At 36.2% G+C, this 24,750-nt stretch overlaps 1 protein-coding gene across 1 annotated transcript in view; it reads right to left on the bottom strand.

Annotated features, from left to right (window-relative positions):
* The window catches only part of Reln (reelin), a 470,436-nt gene that overhangs the window by 322,779 nt on the left and 122,907 nt on the right, over positions 1–24,750 (bottom strand). The window contains exon 3 of the mRNA XM_015488375.2: positions 5,914–6,049. Coding sequence (XP_015343861.1) covers positions 5,914–6,049 — 136 coding nt within the window. The remainder of the gene's footprint in view (positions 1–5,913; positions 6,050–24,750) is intronic.

The raw sequence follows: 24,750 nt of genomic DNA, 5'->3' as shown, positions 1-24,750 counted from the left end.
AAAAATTGAATAATAATATGAGTTAACTAACAATATAAGAAAGTCATAGAGAGCCAGGCACAATGGTGCACGCCTATAACCCTAGCACCTGTAATCCCAGAGGTTGAGACAGGAGTATTACAAGTTCAAAGCCAGCCTCAGCAATTTAGTAAGGCCCTACACAACTCAGTAAGACCCTATCCCTAAATAAAAAAAACTCAAAAAGGGATATATCTCAGTGATTGAGTGCCCCTGGGTTCAATTTCTGGCGCGCGCGCGCACACACACACACACACACACACACAAAAGTGATATAGAAATTTTCAAAAATGCACATAAGCATGGCTGAAGTCTGATTTCTAAAAAATAATTCTAATAACTAGAAGAGAATGTGAAGGTTCTCAATACATAGAAATAATAATATTTAGACAACACATACAAGGGACTCTTCCTTCCCCCAAATCAAACCTGAATCTGATAGAGGTTCTAGATTCAACTATGCATCTGCAGGAATTTCAGAGGGCAGGTGACAATGCAAGAGAATAAACTATATTGTAAAATTGCAAACAACAAAATTCTGATTCTAGGATAAGTGGTCTACTTTTTTCAACAAAAATATTGCAAAGAGAAAAATGTGGAGGAAAACCTATGAATTTAAAGACTTAAAAATATTTATTTTTAAAAAACAAATCTTTAGTGTATAAGGATACATAGTTGGAAAATAAAACTATGAAGAATATAATAACAAGCAAAAAGAAAAAGTAATATTATTTGAGGACAGAAATGCAAAGTACTCTGATTTGATCTATATACATTATACACATGTTATCAAATTATAACTCTACCCTATAAATGCAAATATTATGTCAGTTAGAATAAAATTTTAAAAATTGAAATAGATCCCTATCTTTCACCCTGTACAAAAATCAATTCAAAATGGACCAAAGACTCAATATAATTTTGTGTGTGTGTGGTACTCACAATTGAACGCAGGGCCTCCCAAATGCTAGGCAAGCACTCTACTAGTAAGCTACATTCCCAGGGATCAAAGGCCTAAGTATAACACCTAAAACTTTTAAACTGCTAGAAGAAAACATAGTGGAAATACTTCAAGATATAGGCACAAGCAATGATTTCCTGAGACAGGTATATTTTCCCTAAAGCACAGGGGGACAGTAAAACACCAGGTCCCTGAATGCCCCATTTCTGTTCCCAAAATACCTAGCCAAGATAAGGGAACAATGAGAGCAAGCCTTGGCTGCAAAGTTCAGATACATATTATCTTGAAGGACACTGGCTTTCTCTTCAGTACATTGGGAGCTAGTTATCTGCAGAAAGCTTCCTTCTTGCCTGTACATGAGAACTGTTGCTCCTTGGGATGTTGGTAATCCAAGCTAACTAAGAAAGCTTAACCTGATGATGTCATTGCTTCTGCAGCCTAACATAAAAAACCCCTCTGAGAGGAAACAGAACAGAGGGCACTGTGGAAAGGATACATGTCACTCATCTAGTTGGTTGCCTCTGGACAAAAGACCATGACAGAGAGGAGGTGTCATTTGGTAAAGCACCTTGAGAGATTAAAGTGCTACCCGTCAGCCTGTCACCACTGAAACTCTTCTTGGAGCAGTCTCTTGTAAGCTTTCCCCAATAAAATATATGTCTCCCATGCTGTTTCTGTTATTTGGCCTGTCTGTAACCCACCCTACGGCCCTGGCACAACTGGGCTCTGGACAAGACAATAGGACTCCCATAGCTCAGGAAATAATAGCAAGAATCAACAATTAATCAATTAATGTAATTTAATTGCATTAAATTACAAACAAAAGAAAAAATTAACAGAGTGAATAGTCTGCCTACAAAACAAAAGAAAATCTTTGCCAGCTACCCTTCTGACAAAGGATTAATATCCAGAATATATAAAGAACTCAGAAACCTTAAAACAAAAAAACAAAACCTAATCAACAAATGGAAAAATGAATTGAACAAATACTTCTCCAAAGAAGAAGTACAAATGGCCAATAATTATGCAAAAAGATCAAAATCTTTAGTCATTAAGGAGATACAAATTAAAAAGAACTACACTGAGATCACCTCTCACCCCAGAAATCAAGAATACAAATAATAATAAATTCTGTCAAACTGGGGAAAGGAATTCTTACACACTATGAATGGTAATGCAAATTAATACAGCCACTATGGAAATCAGTATGAAAGTACCTAAAAGAACTAAAAATAGAACTATCTTAAGATCCAGGTATACCACTTCTCAGTATATATCTTAAAAAATTAAAATCAGCACATTATAGAGATACCTGTACACCCAGGTTTATCACAGTAAAATTCACAATAGCCAAGGTATGGAATCAGCCTAGGTGCCTGTCAACAAATGAATGGATAAAGAAAATGTGGCACATATACATGATGGAGTATTACTCAGCTATAAAGAGCAATAAAATCATGTCATTTTCAGGAAAGTGAATGGAACTGGAGATCACCACATGAAGTGAAATAAGTCAGATTCAAAAAAATAAGCATCACCTCTTTTCTCTCATATGTGAAATAGAGAGTAAAAGAAAGATGACATGAAAATAGAAGGGAGACTGGGAAGAGGAAGGGAACCAGGGGAATAGGGGATGGGAGGTTAAGAAAGGGTAATAGAATAGAGAAAATGATCAAAACAGCTTATATACACGTCTACAAAAATGCCACAATGAAACCCAATATTCTGTATAGTTAATATGCACAAATTTTAAAAAGAATTCTTCCTACCTTTAAAAACTAAAATTTTAACTTGAATTTCATGTTAATCAGAAAAGATATTTATAGTATACAATATATTTACCTCCCAATGCCTCAGGCTTTTGTGTTACTTTGTTTTTGTTTACTATGTAAAATTGATGTTGAATATTAGCAATCCCCTTCAAGTATTGCTGGACACTTACTAATTACGAATTCTAACCTTTACATGTAGCTCTAGTCAAAAACAAGCATTTTGCCCACATAATAAGCAGCTACTCTACGTAACTTCAACATCATCATGGCTGACAATAAGGAGATTAACCATTTATGGAGAATGCTAAAAATATAAATTGTATCCTCAAAATTTGACTAGAAAATATAGGTAAGGGTGTATAAATATCTTTCCAGTCAGTAAAAATTACTTATAACCAAATGATATTTTCCTGGCCTCCTGCAAAGAAATTAGAATTAAGACTTAAAACTCTCAGAAGGAAATAGAATTTCAGTATCAATGGGATTATAAGTCATAGAATATAATTTTTAAATAGAGTCAATTAAAAACCTAAATTTGTTTGGAAGTTGGCAGTTCTATATTGCTGATATAGATTTACTTTGTGTTTTATCTTTTAAAAACGCAATTCTTATTTTAAATTAAAGAAGTTATATATGACAAGAATTTGCTGAACTTGGTGGCCCCTGCCTATAATACCTGTGATGTGAGAGGCTGAGAAAAGAGGATCACAAATTTGAGGACATCCTGGGTAATTTAGGGAGATTCTGTCTCAAAATAAAAATGGCTGGGGATGTGTCTTGGTGATAGAGCACCATAGTACTGCATGCATGTACACAGACACACACACACACACACAGACACAAGAATTTACCCTTCCAAGTGTCAACACACAAGAAAACATGGTAAGAGCATCAGGGATCACAAGCTAAAGGAAATGACAACATAAAACATCATATAATTCAAGGGACATTTTCCTGGATATCTATATATGAGACACTGTACCAAATATGGAGGAATCAAAAAGAAAAATTTGTCTCTGTCTAATCTAATCTAAGAGAAAAGGCAAAAAATTAACTCAAATCAGTATATTATAAAGTATAATGTGCATTCTAATAAAGTTACAAGCACAACATGTCAGTATGTATCACTTTTGTTGTTGGCATCTTAGCAAGTTTTTAAACAAGCTTTGAAAAAAACGTAGAAATTTTAACAATCTGCGTTGAGAAAAAAACAGCATTCAGGGGCAAGAGAAAAGCATGAAGAGAGAAAGCCAGGATTTTCAGGACATTGTGGCAAATCTTGCCAGTTTGTCCTCTATCAGGAGGTACAGGCTATAAGAGATAGAAGATAATAAAACAGCAGGATGGGGAAGAGACTTCAAATCCATGCCTTCAGTAGAGAATTTCATGCTTATCTAAATTTTGAGTGATCAAGGTTTGGCCTTAGGAAGATTAGGTGGATATCAATGTGTAGGGTGGACTGGGGGAGAAGCAGGCTGGAAGTGTGAGGGCAGTAATGAAGTTTCTGCAGTTATCTTAGCAGGAGGTACTAGAAGGAAAAGATTCAGGTACAAAAAACTTCCTATGGAAGAAAATGATTGGATTAAATGCCCATTGGCGATATAGGATGAATATGATGTTAGCAGCCTACCTCACCCAGAAACTAAGCAAACAGACTATATAGTCAGTGGTGTGGGAGCCATAGGATCTCCTAACACTGAACTATATGTTGCCAAGGCGGGGGAAAGGTAGTAGTGTTCTGTGAGTACACAGGTTTTGTGGGACTTTGCTGTATGCACAGGAGATTGGAAGAGAAAACCATTCAAGAAACTTCTAGTTTGCTTCACTGCCCACAGAATAACTGTTTCTGATTTGTCTGTGTCTGTATTACCTTGGCCTACTGGTCACTTCAACCAATATTTAAGGAGTGTTTACTGTGTCCTAGAGATTGTTGCAGACAGCTCTGGAAAATCAGTGGAAAAAAACCCCCAAATTTTGCCTTCAGGGAACTTGCATTTTAGTGGGAAGAGACAGATAATGGACAATGCACATAATTATATAAATGCAAGATAACATGTGGTAAGAGTAAAATATGCTATGGGGGAAAAATCAGCTAACTAAGAAGGGTGGGAGTGGTGGCTCAGGAGTCAGGGTTGGGCATTATATGGAGAGATGTAGCAAGTCGCAGTCTCTGAACCTCGATGTGCTAGTTATACAAGAATGCAGCTAAGAGCTGTGTTCACTAACTCCCCCAGTTTCTTCCTAATGAAAACTCATGAGAGAATCCTTAGGTTTTTATACAATATCTGACTTCTGGCCACCACGAATCACCTAATCAATCACATTTCCCTTTTGGCACTAACAGCCAGAAAAGCTCAAAGGAAATTTGTAATCATCTTCCAGTATGTGAAGTCTCAAAGCATTGCTTGTACCTGCTTTCACTTCATTTTCTGAACATTCATTTTACGGTTGTCCTGACTTCTTCAATTACTTTAATCTTTTTATAAACTCACAAATAACGGCATTTACTTGTAGGGTACAAGGTGATCTTTTGAAATGTGTTTACACTGTTGAATGATGAAATTATGTTAATTAACATACATAGCTTTACATACTTATCATTTTTTCATGAGAACTCTTGAAATCTAATCTCTTACAGGGAGGTAAATATGAGTAAAACAAAATATCAACATATCCATGTATAGACATGTCATAGGAAACCCATTAATCTGTACCATTAATATGAATTAATATTTATAATAATAAAAAGAATACTCGAAAAAAAGTAGAAAAAAATCTTCTGTCTTAGCAATTTTGAAATCCATACTATAGTCAGTATGCTGTATAATAGGTCTGTAAAACATTCATCTTTACTGAAACTTTGTACCCTTTCAATAACCTCTCCTCATTCTCCATCTCCTATCGTGATTTCACTTTTATTACATTGTTTAATTTTTTCAGTTAAAATCCAATTTAGAAATCTGGAAGTTATAAATGAATACACAAAAATAAATTGCTAAAGCTACTTTATAAAATTTTTTTTTATTTCTTTTGACACCAAAATTAATGGTTTTAATTAAGTCTAACCTATTAAAATAATACTTGACAATAGTTACTCGCCATGTAGCTCATGAAAGGTTGCATTTGCCTTCCATAGCCATCTCTGACACTTTGGATACTTACATGAAATTGACGCAGCCAGTACCAGCAGGTGGGGCAATCCAGACGAAGCTGAGGTTGGTTGTGGGCAGGTGACTCACATGAGAGGCCACCACACTGCACATAAACTGGTTACCAAACTGGTGGTCAGACATGATCCCTGAAAGACAGAAAGGAAGGGACACTGTTATAAAGAGAACAAAACAATTCCTTCCTATCATGGTATAAAAATAATTCTTGACATTTTAATATTAAGATTTATTATGCACCTTGGACTTCATATAAGTTATATAATTTTTCTCTTTTCATTGCTAGAGGAAAATTAATAATTTAAAACAGTATTAAGAAATTACCTACTATAGCATTTACCTTGATTTTGTTGATTGATCTTTGCCCATCAGTAAAATCCACCAGGACCCACCTGCCATTGAATACATTTGAGTTTCTCAGAATGTAACAAGAAAGACAACTACCATGGGGAACTGGGAGGCTTCTCAGTATGAGGATGCTAGGAGGAGCTTGTTAAAATATTTGAGCTTTTATTGGGTTACTTCAGAGAGTGGGGAGATCAGGTTTGCCCAGGAGCTTTGCAATTTTAGTACTGAAAGTCCTGTGATCTGGGACACTCCCCAGTCCTGTTTAAGTTTCAGGAAAAGGTGGTTCATCTTCTGGATCTGGGTCATCACAAAGTAGAAGTAACTTTGTTACTGAGTATCTTCATACCAGAAAGGTAAATCTTAGAGTAACCTTGTCTGATGTTCATGTTTTATGAACTTGCTTATGCTCAGCATGAGAACACCTTAACCTAGCTGTGAGCAGGTCAGAGTGATCTTTCTAAAATATGACGCTATTCATCATATTTCTCTACCAAAAAAAAAAATCAATAAACCCACATTATCTATAGCAGAACTATCCAAAATAGTAGACACTAGCTAAAATGGTAAATTAATTAAATGTAAATTAATTAAAATTAGATAAAATTAAAAATTCAGTTCTTCAATTGCACTGAAGCTGAGCTGAAGCCCTAGGAACTCACATTTTAAATGCTCGGTAGCCAGCCATATGTGGCTGGTGGCTGCCATATTGGACAGTAGAGAACAGAACATTTCCAGTATCACAGAAATTTCTACTGGATGGTGCTGATCCACAGGATAAAATCAAGATGTCTTCTCTCAGGTTTTTTTAAACCTCAGCTTCAGTACTTCCTGTTCATCCCTTTGTATTTTACACACCTCAAATACAAAAAGAACCCTTTCTCCACATTGGCACAAGCTGTATACTCTATTGAAAATGCTCTCTTCCCACCTGTTCACAATCCCCTGACTGATCCTATATCAAGATTTAGCTCATTTTCTCCTTTGACAAGTCTCTCCTCTCCATCTCCCAGGCCATTTTGCCATACTGAACCATGACTTAATTCCAACATAGCTTTTAGCCCAAGGTATCTGAATGTACTGTTTTCTTACCTTTCAACACTTCTGAAGACCTTTAAATGAACAAATCAAGTCTCCTCATCTACATTCCCCTAGCATCTAGCAAAATATGCACAGTCAATATATTATTTAATTTACTTGTATCTCTGGCCTTTAGTCTCATGATTTAAAAGGCCTTCCTAGTCCCTAAGATTTAAAAACATATTCTCTTACATTTCTATTAATTCATTTTTACATTTACATCTTTAATGTCTCTAAGTTTCATTTTGTTGTGCAGCACAAGGTTATTGCTTAACTTTTTCCCCCCAAAATGGTTCTGGATATCATCATTTCCCCCTTGGTATTGTGAGAGAGTTATCCACTAACATGGACCAGACACATATATCTTTCCACAATGAATTTATTGCATAAACAATAAATTCACATGTTGTATCATTTTCTTTAGCTCTAATTCACTGAACATACTCATGTTTCACTTGGTGTTGTGACTAAAGGAATCACAGATTATTTTATTTCATTTCAATCTTAACTACCAATATCTATAAATTCAAGTTACGTATCATATATTACACAATGATATATAGGCTATAGAAAGTTATTTAATTTTACTTGACTCTAATTGAAGAAAATGAATCTAAAATAAAAACAAATCTTCTCAAACATTTCTTCACCATTAAAGATATTTAGGAAGGATTAATGCAGCCAGAGAGCTTCAAGTGGCCTATCGGGAACAAAGGCAGAGAGCAAATACAAATGCAGAGTCACTGCAGGTGGTTAGATAAAATTATGAACTAGCCAAAGAGCCTATTCAGAGCACAGAGATGTTGGAGTTGTAATTTATTCTATGCCAGGGTCCAGAAGGAAGGAAGGCAGTTTTGAAGTGGGCCACATCAAGCAGGGAGATCAGCTGAGTTGAAGCCCTAGGGACAGAGTAGGGAGTTCTTAGCCTGTTGACCTCATGACCCATTCACCAGATGGTCTGATGGTAGGCTGGCGTGTGCCACTATACCACCATTGTGGTATACCTTCCTTTTATGTGTTTCAGGTGAGGGGGTTGCATCTGCAGAGACTGATAAGCTCATGGGCCTGATTTTTTCTGATATGAGTGTGATACACCCATGCATCCAGGTGCTTCTGATTTAATTTGATAAGTTTGCAAGTGATCATTTTTTATTAGCATGATAATTTTTTCATCACTTTGTGCCTTATGGTTGTGCTGTGTAGATGGTGGCAGTCTACTTTTACAAAATATAAAGACATTCTCCATCCACATGGAGTAGCTCATGTCAAACTACTGCTTTATAAAATGCAGTAACTCAGAGCTAGGCACATTCTATACAAGATGAAGTAAGTCAGAGGGGCACAGTGTGCTCTACACACTGAATTTCATGATGGCTCCTTATAGGTTTCTCTGTTCCCTCACTCCTGTATTCTACCAAAGTGACTTCTCTGAAAGGATGATCATGTCAATCCCCAGCTAAATCTCCTTAAATGGCTCCCCATCAGTTTCCAGAGAGATTAAAAACTCTTCAGCATCAGTTACAAAGTTCAGCATGATCCACACCTCCCTGCTCTCCCTTCTCATCCTTTATGCCTGGCTCCACAGCCCTTCTCTAGCACTGGTGGTAGAGCCCGCCTCACCCACACCTGTGAGCATATGCTCCCCTTTAGTCATAGAAGCCCCCCACCTTTTCTTTCCTCCCACTCATCCCTGCTCAATTAACTGCTATGTGCTTGTCAAGGCAAGGATCCATCTAACTTCTGCTTAACATCAAACACTGACAGAAGTCACTTACTGTGCTAGGCCTAATGACAGAAAGATACATCAGACACAGCCATGCCCTCAAAGACTTCCATCCTCACTCATTGTCCCTGCCCTGTGTTTGAATAGTTGCCCTTCCTACATGTTATAAGCAATTTAATTAACTTTGTTTTTTACTAAATATATGAATAATTAAAAAAATAAAAACTTCAGAAAAAAAATATATATATCACCTTAACTTGTGAAATAGAATCTTTTATACTAGAAAGTCATTCAGAATAGGTCATAAGTGGCCTAAGAAACAGAAAAACAAGTCTATATCTGACATGTACAAAATATGCTTTTTTTCTCATTCAAAGTTTTCTTCTTTAAAGCTGCATCTGAGACAAAATTCATCAAGCCGAAGAAACCACAGGGCAAGGAGGAAAAGTGACTCCCAGGGAATCACAGAGTCTCAAAGCAGACTCACAGCCATGACTCAAGCACTGCCACCCACCTCTGAGCAGGCAGCAGGCAGGGACCCAGTGTGTGGAAAATGACACATCTGCAGGAGTCAGCCTGGCCAAAAAAAAAAAAGAAAAAAGAAAAAGTCCAAGCCACAATATTGTGGGAAGGGAACTGAATTGAACAAAATAAGAGTTCAGATCACCGCATTCTTCATAACCCTTCTTAGAAGGTGAGTCAATGTCTAGGCCACATACTACTTGACAGGATTTTTATAAGGCGGCTACTTTTTGTCCCACTCCAGGTGAATATCCCATAGAGTAACATTTTTACAGTCCAACAGTTTAGCACAGTAGTTCTCCAACTTTCCTATATGGAGGCATCATTGGAAGAGATTTAATAAACACTGGCACCCAGTGTTTATACTGACACCCAGATTTTGAGCTAACTGTTTTGGAATATAGCTTGGATATTGTTCACCCAGCAGTTCTAATTAGCAGCTAAGAATTTGCATTAAAAAATGCCTTAGTAGAAGATTGTTTAAAATTTAGGGCTTAGAATCATACTATTCATATAACCACAATACAATATATAGTTTGAAAGTATCCAACAGAGTCTTACGTTATGTAGCTTAAAAAATTGTAAGTGTGCAGTGGTCTTTGCCTTTTTAACCTAGAGCACTGGCAACGTATACTGCTAACACATCATAACTGGCATTTTCTCTGACAACATCTAAAAGTCAGCCATAGTTGTAAAATTCTATTTATCTAAATATCAATCCATATGGGAAAAAAACATATTTACAGAATCGCTATCAAACATTGTGTTAAGCTCTATGGAGATATGTACAAGAAATCTGGAGGTAGTCCTGCTCTGAAGTGACATGAGCTGTACATTCTAAATAAACCATTAGAAAATAAGTATGTGCTAACTGGGCGGGATGCAAATCAAAAGTAAAATGTAATTCATTATGATGGCAACTTATGCTTATTGAATATTTACTATGATTGGGTACTATTCTAGGTATTCATGAACACTGACTTATTCGTGAGGTAGAAGTTGTCAAGTTCCCCATCTTACTGGACGGGGCAGTGGGAAAATAGAAATAAAAGAATTTGCTCGAGGTCCTATAGCAAGTGAACAATGTAGCCTGGGTTCCAACCAATTCCCCCCGCTACACAATCAGAAAGAGCTTTGTTGAAGTGTAAGAATGGACTGAAGGAGAAGCTACAATTTCCATATTTGCTTTGATTGACATGAAGCAGCAGGAGATAGTCAAGATACTGTCCCCTCGGCTCTGCACACATTGCTGTATAACCTTTGTCAGGGTGTCCCAGCTCAAGTTTTATTCTGACATCTCTGAAACACTGGTCCATAGTCACTAAGCTTCATAGCTCTCTGAGTCCAGTTTAAATGAACAGAACAAGAACAGGAGGACATTGCACAAAGGTAGACACCATGAGCAAGGATGCCCTTAGAAAATGAGAACTAGGAGAATGAGAGCAGTCAGAGTTGGATTCTCTCATTCTACAAAACGTAATTTATTGCATCCACCATGATGATGATCTAAATGCCTTCTGTGTCATGAAAGATATATACCATCTAATTAATAAGTGTGATTTGGAATCTCATTCTTGAGATAACTGAAATTAAAATATGATCACGAATTTCAATTTACATTAGTGCTTTCCCTGCTGCATGCTGGATAATAAGATATACATTATGTTTTTAAAACTACTTGGAAAAGTAAAACAAGAGCTATATTAAAAAGACTTAATTATACTATGTTTTTTAAAGGAGGTAGGTACAAATAAAATGTATGCATATGCTATGAAGTTATAATAAAAGATTTTTATGTTCTTTGTTCTGGTTACATATAAACTGTCAAACAAGAAATTTCCACATGGAGTTTCTTCCCCAAAGAAAGATGCTATACTTTTCTGAGAAAACTGGGCTCTAAAAGAAAAAAATCACTTGTGGCTCTCCTGATCTAACTGTGGATAAATGGTGTAGATTTTTCTTCAAACTCTGAAGTTCTACACACTTGATAGCTGTTGATTTTAGCAAGATGTTAAAGCATCTGTGTTACAAAACATTTTTGAATATTGTGTGTACACATTTGAGAACATGGACTATTCAACTAGCAACAACCAATCTAATTCTTTAAGACAACTATTATTTTAATGACATATAGAGATTTTAAATTCACTAGTTTACAAATATCCACTATTTGTCTTCTTAACCAGAGTTGTGGTGGAAGGACAGAAATCTATAGCAGGGTTTCCTTTATCCACATTATACTTGTGTAAGATTAGTCTCACAATGTCTTCAATTATTCTACCATTGCCTCCATGATCACTTTTAAGACAGTGACACACATTTCTGTGCCTTCCGGGATGTCATTTTCCTTGACAAGTCTTCAGTTATTTTAAGTTTGTGACTAAACCTTGCATGAACCCATTTTCCCACAGGAATACTTCTCTATGCTTTTAATGTGCATGGCTTGGGTCTTCAGAACTATAACTAGAAGTTCTGCGATTCCCCCATCTCTAAAATGAAATATACCCATTCTCATAAAAAAATGTAGCTCTCCATGTCCAAGAAACACAGTGAAGATTTTATCACCCAAAATAACCCTTGTAGTAAGAAACTGACATATTGATGTTAGGTTTATTCTATATTGTGTGGATGTGGATGACTCAAATCTCTTTAGTTTGTAATTTGTGGTAGTTACTATTAAAGTGGACAGAAATATGTCCTGGTTTATTTTCATGGATTTCAAAAACTAAGACATTAGCAGATGGACTATCACTAAACAGAGTAAGTACATTAAATCTACAGATTTTGTTACATGAAAAATGTAACTTCCATATATTAAAATTATGAAGTCTTAAAAGAAATGTTATTTTATTATTTCAAACACTGGAAGAAATCTTGGTAGAACATTGTATCAGGATGCCTAGTAATTATTGACTTATTTCTATATAAGAAGTATAAATGAGAATGGTACAAAGATTTAAGATGTCTTCTACTTTCTTTCATTTTGATCCTTTGCTTTTTCTTAGATATTTATTTTTCTAGATATCTAAAGTCTTGCATCTGTTAATATAAACAGACTGCTGAAAATCAAATTTGTAAAGTTAGTACTATATTATAAATAAAAAAGAGAAAATGAATTACAGACTTCCTTTTTGTTATTCTTTTTTTTTTTTTTTTTGGTACCAGGAATTGAACTCAGAGGCACTTGACCAATGAGCCACATCCCCAGCCCTATTTTGTATCTTATTTAGAGACAAGATCTCACTGAGTTGCTTAGTGCCTTGCTAAGTTGCTGAGGCTGGCTTTGAACTCTCCATCCTCCTGTCTCAGCCTCCTGAGCTGCTGGGATTACAGATTAGAGAATAACAAAAAGGAGCCTGGCTACACTGTGCCAGGAGCCTGGCTACACTGTGCCAGGCTCCTTTTTGTTATTCTCTAATCTGTTTACATATTGATTTTTTTTCATGCTGTGATTCTTTAATGTGTTAATTCAAATATAAATAACTATTTTTGTACAGAATTCGGATTGTCCATTACTTGCCTTCTTTGCTAAGTCAATGTACTCAAACACTGCAATAAAACCAAACATAATTTTATACGCCAAAAAAAAATCTCAGAACTTGCTGAAAACACCTTCCTGAGCCTTACTGTGAGCAGTTGGATGAAAATGGTTGATAAGAACAGTTCCCAAGCTACGGGGTGATGGTGGCACATCCACACACCCACTTGCCCACACTTTATTTTCTAAAGCATTGGATTGGAGGCATTTGGTTTCAGATATGAGTCTAAAAAGCAAAAACAAACAAAACAATTATCTAAAAATCACTCTGCAATTGTATGTTCATGGAAACATATGAGGATCTACACTGTTTCTACACTTTTTGTTAGTTATATAAATAGAGCCTATTGTAATCAACCTGATTCTTTCCTCACACATCTGAGTTACATAGATGAGAGTTTTTGCTGCTTCCCTTTCCACTTCTCTGTGCCTAGTGTCTGGCTCATTTTACTGTCTTCCTTTTACTGGAGAGTCAGTAGAGGGGAAGGGCTGAGAGCATTGACCCTGGAGGTAGTCTTCTGTGCTTAGATTCCTGCTTCACTACCAAGGAGCTGTGGAAATCTTGGGCAGGTTACTCAACCTCTCTCTTCCTCAGTTTCCTCACAAGGAAGGGAATGAGAATAACAGGGTGGCTGTAAACATTAAATTGTAAATATACATGGCACATAGTGCTATGTGTGTTAGCCATTATTATCATCATCCCCTTTTAGAGATTAAGGAACCAAGACATGGTGAATTTAAATTACTTGCCAAGAAAAACAGCTAGTGAATGGCATTGGAACACGGGTTCATCTTCTACCTTACATGGTCCACTGGTTTCCTCCATATCCTTATACCCTTATACCTCAGTTCTGGGACAGACCCAGTCTCAACAAAATTCTGACCAAATCCAGTGATGAAGTGAAAATCACCTGAGAGAAAGTAGGAAGCGTTCTTCCTCCAGATACAGGAACAGGTATAAATGTTCTCATATTCATTCATATTCTCTCTCTCTCTCTCTCTCTCTCTCTCCCTTCCTCCCTCCTTCTCTCCCTCTCTCTTCTCCCTTCCCTTCCACCCTCCAAATGCCTTGATTTCTCAACAATTATTGGACACCATTTGTCCCTTTGACAAACATGTCTCTGAGTTACATATACATGTGAAGGAACATCTTAAAGTCAAAAATTGTTCTTTTACAGGACAAGGCCATCCAGTTTCACTTAGGTCTCCATGACCACTGAGTTTCACAGAGCAGCATCCTTAGCTAAGAGTTAGGTCAAGTCTGCATTGTTGTTAGCTGAAACTCTCTGACCTAAAGCTTATCTCTGCTGCCTTCTTTCCTAACCTGCATACTCTCCTTCCCTCTCTAACAGCTGCTTGCTGGTAGATAATCATTACACACTGCTTGCCCCAGACTCTCCTCAAACTATCTGCACCAGGCTGGTTACCTGTCAAGAACCATATTCTGCTCCTGAGACCTGCTCTTGTTTGTGTTAGATTCACAGCCCAACTTCCAGTGTAAGAGCTGGATTTTACATATATACAGGTCAACGAACTGAAAGAGGAAGAGGCTTTAGAGATACACCCTCAAGTCATGTAGGAGACTGAAAAGAGTTCCTGAAAGGCTTTCTTCAAAACAAAGAACTAGAGACTCTTGCCTTCTTGGAATAACTCTAGGTCCTAAAAGCCACCTCCAGTTTTCTCAAACCTGTCTCTTCTTCAACTTCCTCACTACCTAAAGAAATGCCTATTTGATTAATCTAGAAATATCTGGAAATTTATTACATTATCAAAATTACTATTTAGCATTTTGGTTCTGACTTCTGCCTATCATGACTTTCAAAAAAGAAAAGAGAAGATCTTGGACAAAATAATAACTAATATTTACTGAGTATTTAATGATTCAGGCAAAGTTTTTAGTATTTTTCAAAAATTAACTCATTTATTCATTAAAACCCCTGATGGAGTGTTATTGTTATTCTCATTTTATAGAAGCTTTTACTGGTTAAGTTAGCCATGTCACTGATCGCTGGATTGAGCACTAGTCACTTGGAATCCAGCCCTGTCATATTTTGGTGTACAATCACCACGAAATTAGCAAGTTACTTAAACTGTCTTAGTATCAATATTATTTACATTACCCATTTTTCAGATAATAGCAAGATATAATCAACAGAACTGCTGGCATAATGAAGTGAAAGAATTCTAGTTGTGATGACTAAAAGCTAAATTGCATATTAAGTGAGTAGGATAGTATTCATTAGGGATTGGAATTTTATTTGCAGGACTAAAAATATATGTTGGTCCTTTTCTGTTTTTAATACACTCCCATAAAACTCCCCTTTAAATAAGTACATGAGCTGCTGATCACCCACAATGAGCATGAAGCACAGTCCAAAGCAACAAACAAGAAGCATGGTAACCCTTGTCTGACTCCAGAAAGGCTCTCCAAGCAAAAACAGGATCCAGTTATCTTAACTGTACCTCCAGATTGGCTGACCTAAAAGAACTGTCCCCAGAAAGGTCAGGTCTGAATAACCTGTGACCGTTGCCATGCAGCCACAGCTCCAGGCCAAAATCTTTCATTACATACTTTATCTTCCTTAAAACGAATAATCTCAGGGTCTTCAATCTTCAAATGCCCACCATCCCAAAGGCACAGTGAACCCTCCTTTTTCCCACGTCTTGACCATCACACTGACACTGTCACATCTCTGAAAGACCCAGTTAGTCGATGACAGTGTTTCTTTACCTTTTTTAAAAATATAATTCTTCTAGGGGCTTGGGCTGGGCTCAGTGGTAGATGGCTTGCCTGGTGTGCATGAGGCACTGGATTTGATTCTCAGCACCAATAAAAAATAAAATAACACCTCTACAACTAAATATATATATGTATGTAAAATAATTCTTCAACTAAAAAAATATATAAAATAATTCTTCTAATAAGCTTTTTTCTAGATAGTTTCTTAATTATCCCCGTGATATTTTATATAAATACAACATTCTATAACTGAAGCCCTAGATATATCTACTGACATTCTCAGTTGTGAAGCATAGAATATAATCTAACTAAAGAAATCTTTGCAGATACTACATAGCTTCTCTGGGAAGGCCAGAAAAGTTAACTTGAATGCTACGAAATAGGAAACAATCCGCCACACTCTGGGACTAGTCCAGCATAAAAATAACAGAATAGCTGCTACTCCTTGCTCCTTGACACCAACTGTATTGAACTGAAATAATAGAACCTCTACCTCAGCTATTTTCCCAAAATAAGTACCTTCCATGATTATACTTAATGGAAAATTGATCTCCCCACATGGGGCACTGTGGCAAATGCCTATAATAATCCCAGCATTCCAGGAGGCTGAGGCAGGAGGATGGCAAATTTAAAGTCAGCCTCAGCTACTTAGAGACATTGTCTCAAAAAATAAAAAGGTGGAGAGCAGTAGGAATATGGCTCAGTGGTAGAGTACCCCTGGGTTCAATCCCAGTATTATAAAAATAAACAAAACACACACACACAAGCAAAAACAAAAACAAAAAGGAACATTGATGTCCACATCACACTGCACACTTCACTATCCAAGTCTCACAAGGGTGGGTCTGATAGGTGAAAACTAGTTTACATGCCTTCAACCTAGAAAGGAAGTAAGTGTGGGAATTGTATTTTGGTAAAGTGGCATTCACAATGTAGAAAATTATATTAAAAGGTTTGGCAATCATGTACGGTATGTGTTTATTATAGAGGTCAATTTCAAAGTTTAAAAATATTTGGAATTTTTGTTTCAAAAGTAATTGAAATAATTGATATTTCAAAAGTCTATAACTTTTTTGTTTGTTTGTTTCTTTCTATCCTCCCTCCCCACCCCCCGGTTCCAGGAATTGAAACTAGGCATGCTTCGCCTTCGCCATTGAGCTACATCCCCAGCCCAGCCTTTCTTATTAGACAGAGTCTTGCTAAGTTTCTGAGGTGAGACTTGAAATTGTAATCCTCCTGCCTCAGCCTCCCAAGGTGCTGGAATTATAGGCATGTACCACTGCACCCAGCCAAGACATAAATTTTTTTAATATTTATTTTTTAGTTGTAGTTGGACACAATACCTTTATTTTATTTATTTATTTTTATATGGTGCTGGGGATCAAACCCATATTTGATCTGCTTGCATGTACTAGGCAAGTGCTCTACCACTGAGCAACCACCCCAGCCCCCAAGACATGACTTTTAATATTATTTCCATGACCTATGCAATGAGTTCCTTACCCTTATTCTGAATAAGAATTCTGCCACAGAAAAGATGTTGTTTATCAATGGACAGCAACAATAGTTCCCTACACCCTTCCTGGACAGCCTAAGAGACTTTCCAGGGTCAAATGCCTGTGTCTCCAGATGGTGGGATTCTGGAATAAATGTCAGGTATCCTTTTAACATGAGTTCCTGCTACAGGACAAACATCAGTGAATTAGCATAATAATTATTATTTCAATTAAAGCAATGCTGTCTCATGTAGGAGTCATTATTCACCCCTCTTACCACCTGGGTAATCAGTCATGGAGTCCTTCTGCTGTTATTTAAAGAGTCTTACAAACACACCCCCTCTTTGCTGCCCTTCCAATGAGTGTCTTACTTTGGGATTTCATAATTCCTTTTTTGGCCACTGCCGCCCAGCTCCTAATTGGTCGTTTTTAGTTCAATTTTGCCTCCTCAGAGGAATTCACAACACGCAATCTTTCTAAAATGTAAATGTGATTTCATCATTTCACTGATTTACAACCTTCAATAGCAAAACACTTAGAGAATTAGACCTAAGTTCCTTCACATGAAATACTGCCCCCTATTGACATCTCTGGATTCATTTATCATGGTTCTTAAAAATTCATATGACATCAAGATCAAACTATATTTAATTGCATGTGCACATCTGTTTTGATGTTGTTCTATCTGTCTAAACCAGGGGTCAGCAAATATGGGTCCATGGGTCAAATCTGAACCAGAATCAGTTTTTCACAACACTTGAACTGAGGATATTTTGATAATTTGTAAAAAAAAAAATATGTCTATATACACATATGTGTTTATATATAAATGTATGTGTATATATGTATACGTATAAATGTGTGTGCTTCCTTCCTTGGCCAAACCTCTACTTAACATTTAATATATACATATGAGATCAAAAGTAATCCCCTGCAAGAAATTTCTCTATTCAGCTTATTATTGAACCCAAGATTAAAGTTAAGAACCTCTTCACACACTCAAAATATGTGATGAAGAGTTTTGTCATGGAATTTACTCATTACTTTGCAAGGAATTGTCTTCCCAATTAGATTGTTAGTTAAGTGTTGTAAATTTTTCTATATACAGAGTCTATTATAGGCAAATAACAAACGTTTATGGAATGAATTGTTGCTGAAAGGGTATTAGAATTTACATCATATGATGTCACACCAGTTTAAATGATAGGAGCTCTCCATGGTACTGAAAAGTCTGCAGTAGCTAGCTCCCTCCTGCAGGATGTTCAAAACCTTGTTTTACATTCATCAATCACCTTCCCCACCCTCTATCAAGACTTTTCCTGCTACTCTCCAGTCAACTTCCTAGGTATATCTACTGACATTCTCACTATTATAGATTATAGAATCCTAATTAACAGTTGCACAGCCTTCATTCTGTTCTAGGTTACTACACATACCTTTGGCTAAAGCATTTATTGTTCACCAAATATACTCCCCCAAATTTTCCAGCTCCTTTGCAGTTCAAGAGGAAATGAGCAGAAATGAAGGGTGCCATTTCCTAGTTAAAGCACAAAATAGAGTATGTGAGTTTCACATGTTCATTTAATGATAATGGAGGCCACATGCGGAGACAGCATGGCCATGACATGGAATAGCCTAAACTGCTGCGATCCTGCATGGAGGACAACTACCCTGAGGAATCCTCTGTTATCATATGACTCTTGAGTTAAGATGACATTTGGAGTTCATTTCCTACCACAGGAAACTAAGTTTATCAGGATAAAACATTTTTTAAATCATTTACTTATATTTCCTTTACTAAATTATAAGTTACTTAAAAGAAGTGGCATCCTCTTATTGATTTTAAAAAGCATCACTCAGTAATTGTTTGCAAAACAAATAAACATCTAAGTCTGTTTTTCTTTCTCCATTATACTTTTATCAAAAGGAACAACCTAGTTATTTTGCAGCAGACTAAGGAAAGTACAATGAGTGTAAACTATAGAACACAATTCTTGGGTCAAACAGCCTGGGGTCACATGTCTTTGGTAATTATATGAAAACTACTGTGTCAATGTTTCCTCACATATGAAATACATAAAACAATTAGTACATGCTTATTTGGTTTCCAAAGTTAACTGTATTTAAAACAATGCATTTTGCAGAATAAGTGTTAAATAAATGTTGGCTAATTACTATATCATGAAAATGTAAATTTATAATCATGTCCTAAATAACTTACAAAATCAACAAATGTTTTTCTGGCAAAGGCACTTCATTCAGGAACTCATCTTTGTTTTCATAGAAAATGTATTTATAGATTGAAGAATGTTAAATCATATAAGATACCAAAAATTATAGCTTAAAACATGTATCTTATAGCTATTACAAGCACTTTATCTATTTATATCACAGAAGCAGTTTAAGTACCATGAGAAATGAATGAACTCTGATGATGAAATATATCACAACATATTTTCAGGTCTTCTGATACACCCCAACCCCCATTTTCCAACACCACATTATCAATATTTCCTGGATGAGGGAAATAACATACTTCTTTAAAAGCCAAGTCATAGGAAAAACTATTTTTCACATGATGTATGCTACTTCCATTTAAGTTTTATTAAAATTCACACTCCACTGAGGCAATAATTAGAATATTGAATCAGAAAAATGAGTGTTTCTTACCCCTTGAGGCTAAATGATTACAAATGCAATCTTAGAAAATTTTAAGTTCCCTTTATATCTAAAATAGATTAGAAAAAAATGGAGTATATCTCTTTTGAAAACTAATAATGTGTAAACTTGAAGTTAGGCATCACATAATGGTTTGACTAACAAATATATTGGCATTATTTGAATATACATTCACTTGAAATGCTGCAAAACAGATTCTTTAAAAAGGCAAGTTATTGTTAAAAAATAGATTTTTCTCCCCTGTAGTTTCCATTTAGTTTTAATAGATAATGGCTAAGTGAACCCTTAGAAGTTTATTTCTCATTTAAATTCTATCACTCCAAATATCAATCCACATAGTCATACTTCTATCATATAGCTTCTTTTACCTATTATGCATATTATCTTTAATGTAAATTTATAATTACATATTACTTTTACATTATTGGTAAAGTTAGCATCATGTCTAGTATGTATTCTTTGAGAGAAATAAATTTAATTTTAGATTTGGGTTTTCTTTTTACAGTGTCTAGCTATAAAGACAATCACCCAAACATTTCTTAAAGGAATTCATTAATATACTTTTTATTACAGTTGGAAAGAAATATTAGAACTTTTATATTTTAATATTAAGTTTATATATCCTATAACATATGTTGCTGTGTTGGTACAGAAGTGTATATAATTTGCATAAATATACCACAGTGAATTTCATCTCTATGTACATTCATAATGCATTACTTTAAAAAAAAACTATAAGAATAAATTAGTATGCACTAATTTAAAAAAAAAAGATCAGTAGAATAGAGGAAAGGGAATCGGGGGAGAGAGGAAGAGAAGGAAAGGGGAGGTACTGGCAAGTGAATTGGAGCAAATTAGAATCCATGCTTGTATAATTATGTCAAAATGTATCCCAATATTATGTATATCTATAATGAACTAATACAAAATGTATAATTTTCAAATTAAGAGTAAAAAGAAAATAAATAAACATACATGTGTGCTCAAAATTGTACTCATATAATTTCATCAATTTAGAAGAACAAAATAAATAATTTTTAAATCATGTACAAAAATAAATAAATTTCTTGTACCCTTTTGGAAAAAAATGTTATTAACAGAGGAACACAGTAAAAAAAAAAAGTTTGCCTATAATTGGTCTATAGACTTCACCAGGTCAGGGATGAATTAAGGGATTAAGAGACTTAGTGTGAAAAATCATTTCCCTTGTGACTTTCTGAGATGAGGGAACTGCAAGGTTCTTAATTTATCCTCCTGTGGTCAATAAGAAGATACCAAATATAATAGTGATGGGAATAAGAACATAAAAGGCTTTGATTTGAGTCCATTGCTGTCCCTTTCAAGGAAATGAAGCAGAACACGCAAGGAGAATCTCAGCAGAAGCCTGGAATTGGAGTGTGTTTCAGGTTGGTCTGCTGTGGAATTATGATCCAGCCAGAGGAGGCTGGATTTCTGCCAACAAGGGATAAAGATGCCTGCAGGACTTAAGACAATGGAAGACTACTGCACAAATATTGATAATGTGAAGCAAATTACTCTAACCATTATAAAAGATGTATGGATTATTTTGTGAGTCCCAATAAACTATTACAGTAGCCTTTGAGACATGTTTTGAAAGAGGAATAAAATTCCCTTGGGGGGTATGTTATGAAAGGAACAGCAGGCTTGAAATAGAAAAAGGCCAGTCACACTGAAAGCACTAACAAGATGTGTAATGTGGCTGGGATACAAAGGTGTGCACAGGAGACACAGTGGGGGGAAGGGACTCGAAAGGCAAATGAGGGCAGAACAGGACATCCTCAAATGCATCACCAAACATTTTATATTATTCCAGACACAAATGGGAAATGACCACTGTAAATATGTGTACATAGAACAAAAATATTAAAATGGTAATGGTGTGTAAATGCATGGGTGCAGGCTGAAAGAGCATAAAGGACAGTGCCTGGAAGGTTACTGCAAGAGATCAAACAAGGCATTAAGAAGGGTTTGGATTTCAGTGTTAGGAGGAGAAAAAGAATTCACTGTTTTGCCTGGCATGGTGGCGCACACCTGTAGTCCCAGTGGCTTGGGAGGCTGAGGCAGGAGGATCTTGAGTTCAAAGCCAGACTCAGCAACTTAGCAAGGCCCTGTCTCTAATAAAAAACAAAAAAGGGCTGGGGATATGGCTCAGTTGTTAGGTGCCCCTGGGTTCAATCCCTGCTACAAAAAAGAATTCATTGTTTTATGTCTTATATTAGTTTAGTACTGCTGTCATTAAAAAAATATACCACAAACCAAGTGGCTTAAAGCAACAGGAATTCATTGTCTTACAATTTTGGAGGCTAGAAGTTCAAAGTCAGGGCATCAACATTCATTCCTTCTGGAGGCTCTGAAGGAGAATCTGTTCCATATCTCTCTCCTAGCTTGTGTAGCCCAATATTCCTTAGCTCATGGGTACATAATCCCAGTCTTCCATCATCATATAGCATTCTCCCTGTCTCTTTCCATGACTATATTCTTCAAAGAATAGAAGGCATATTGGATTAGGAGCCCACCCTACTAGAGTATGACCTTATCTTCACTTCACCAATTATATTTTCAAATAAGTTTCATATTCTGAGGTCCTGGGGGTTGGGACTTATACATATCTTTTAGTGGGGACACAATCCAATCCATGATATGCCTCAAGAAAATGAACAGGAACACAAAGAACCACCATGTTCTCACCATGTTTGCCATAATGAAAACAGGAATATTTACACAAATCTGTTAGGTAGAAGGGTTATTCTTTATTAAGGTGGTATCAAATAGGAATGATTAATTTTCTAAATACTGCTTGATTTTAGAATTCAAATTTCCTTAAAATACAAGATAGAATATAGCAACACAAAATAATGAAGAAGGAGCTAGTTAGAAGGGTGGACAGCAGAAAGGGAACATATACTTTATATTAAAAAGCAAATCTGCTAGCCAGGCATGGTGGTGCATGCCTGTAATCCCAGTGACTCCGGAGGCTGAGAAAACAGAATTTTGAGTTCAAAAACCAGCCTCAAAAAAAAAAAAGATAGGCACTAAGCAACTCAGTGAGACCCTGTCTCTAAATAAATTACAAAATAGGACTGGGCATGTGGCTTAGTGCCCCTGAGTTCAATCCCTGGTACTAAACCCCACCCCACAAGAAAAACACATCTGCTGACAAAGTCTTCTAGAAGAAATTCTAACTTTATAATTGGAAAATGTGTTCAGGAGTCAGCATGACTCTTTGAAATTAATACGTATTTTTAAAAAGGGGCAACTCATTGTTACCCATGCTTTTCTTCATACTGAAAATCACTGGCTAATGTATACTCTATAAACATGTGCACTATAATGATCATTACACTTGTTTATAGACTTTAATAATCCAGGGATAATGATGCATGTCTCTGGTTCCAGCAACTCAGGAGGCTGAGGCAGGAAGATCCTTAAGTCCATGAGTTCAAGACCAGCCCTAGAAATAGTGATACACCCACTTAAAGAAAAAAAAGGAGGAGGAGGAGAAGGAAAAGGATGAAGAGAAGGAGGAGGAGGAGAAAACTGATGGATTTCATAGAGGGAAAAAATCATTGTTATCTAGCAAAAATTATTAGTAAGAACTCCCAGTTAGTTGTTTACCAACTCAATTAACTACAGTGTCCCTTTCCCTCCAATGTATTTTATTGATAAGCCAGATAAAACTTAGGCTTACATTATAATAATCCAGTGTTTTATAAAGATGCTATAGGAGATGACTTTCCAAAAACTGCATAGCTAGGAAAGACCACTATTTAAATTATGGTTGAATACGGATTTTACCAATTTTTTTTCCAAGAAATACAGAGTGGTCCATTGAAAGATTGAGACTGCAGAAAGCCCACCCATATTGTCTAATTCATTGAGGAAGTCAACTTTGCATCTTCTAAGCAGGTTGCTCTTCATTCTCCACCAAGTGTGTAGGGGTGTAATACAGCCACATTTGAATGTGTAGGGATTTACAAACACAATTCCAATTACAAGGAACAGGATTTGCACATGTAAGGCCCTGCCAGGGAGCTGCAAATTCACCTTCTAATTTGCAGTATTGTCCCCAGAGGCTGAGCATGATTCTGCCCACATACGGTGAGTATGGAGAAACCTGTGCCTAGTACACCAGGTTGGAGGTAGGGAGTTCACAGTCATAATGGTGGAGCAGATGATTTACAGCTGATGTCTAAGAGCTCCTTAGAGAATCACTAAGCACTTCACTAAACACCACCAATCAGGGAAATCCAGTCATGGTAAGCAGGCCTGGCATTAATGACAGAAATAAAATATGCTAATCACTTGTTCTACTCCAGGAAAACAAGTCATTTGGGAAGGAGGAGAAAAAGCCATTTCTTAAAGACTTTGCTGAGGGGTTTTGTTAACAATTTTTTTCTAGCTATGACTATAATGATATTCCTAATCCATTTACAAGTAAGTAATGTTTGCTGTAACTACCCTCTTGATATGGTTTGAATATGAGCTGTCCCCCAAAAGCTCCTGTATTAATTCAGAAGGTAAAATTATTAGAACATGACAGCTGTAATCTAATCATACCATCCTAGTTTGACTGGACTAACTGGGTGACATCCATGAGCAGATGGGACACATCTGGAGGAGGTGAGTCACTCAGGAGCATGGCCTGGGAGGGTTCATCTTCCCTACAGCTCCTTCCTCCCCCCCCCCCT

This window comes from Marmota marmota, unplaced genomic scaffold, assembly GCF_001458135.2.
Source record: "Marmota marmota marmota unplaced genomic scaffold, marMar, whole genome shotgun sequence".
NCBI classification, from domain to species: domain Eukaryota; kingdom Metazoa; phylum Chordata; class Mammalia; order Rodentia; family Sciuridae; genus Marmota; species Marmota marmota.
Note: the sequence above shows the minus strand (reverse complement) of the source record. Positions and strands in the feature narration are given on the sequence as shown.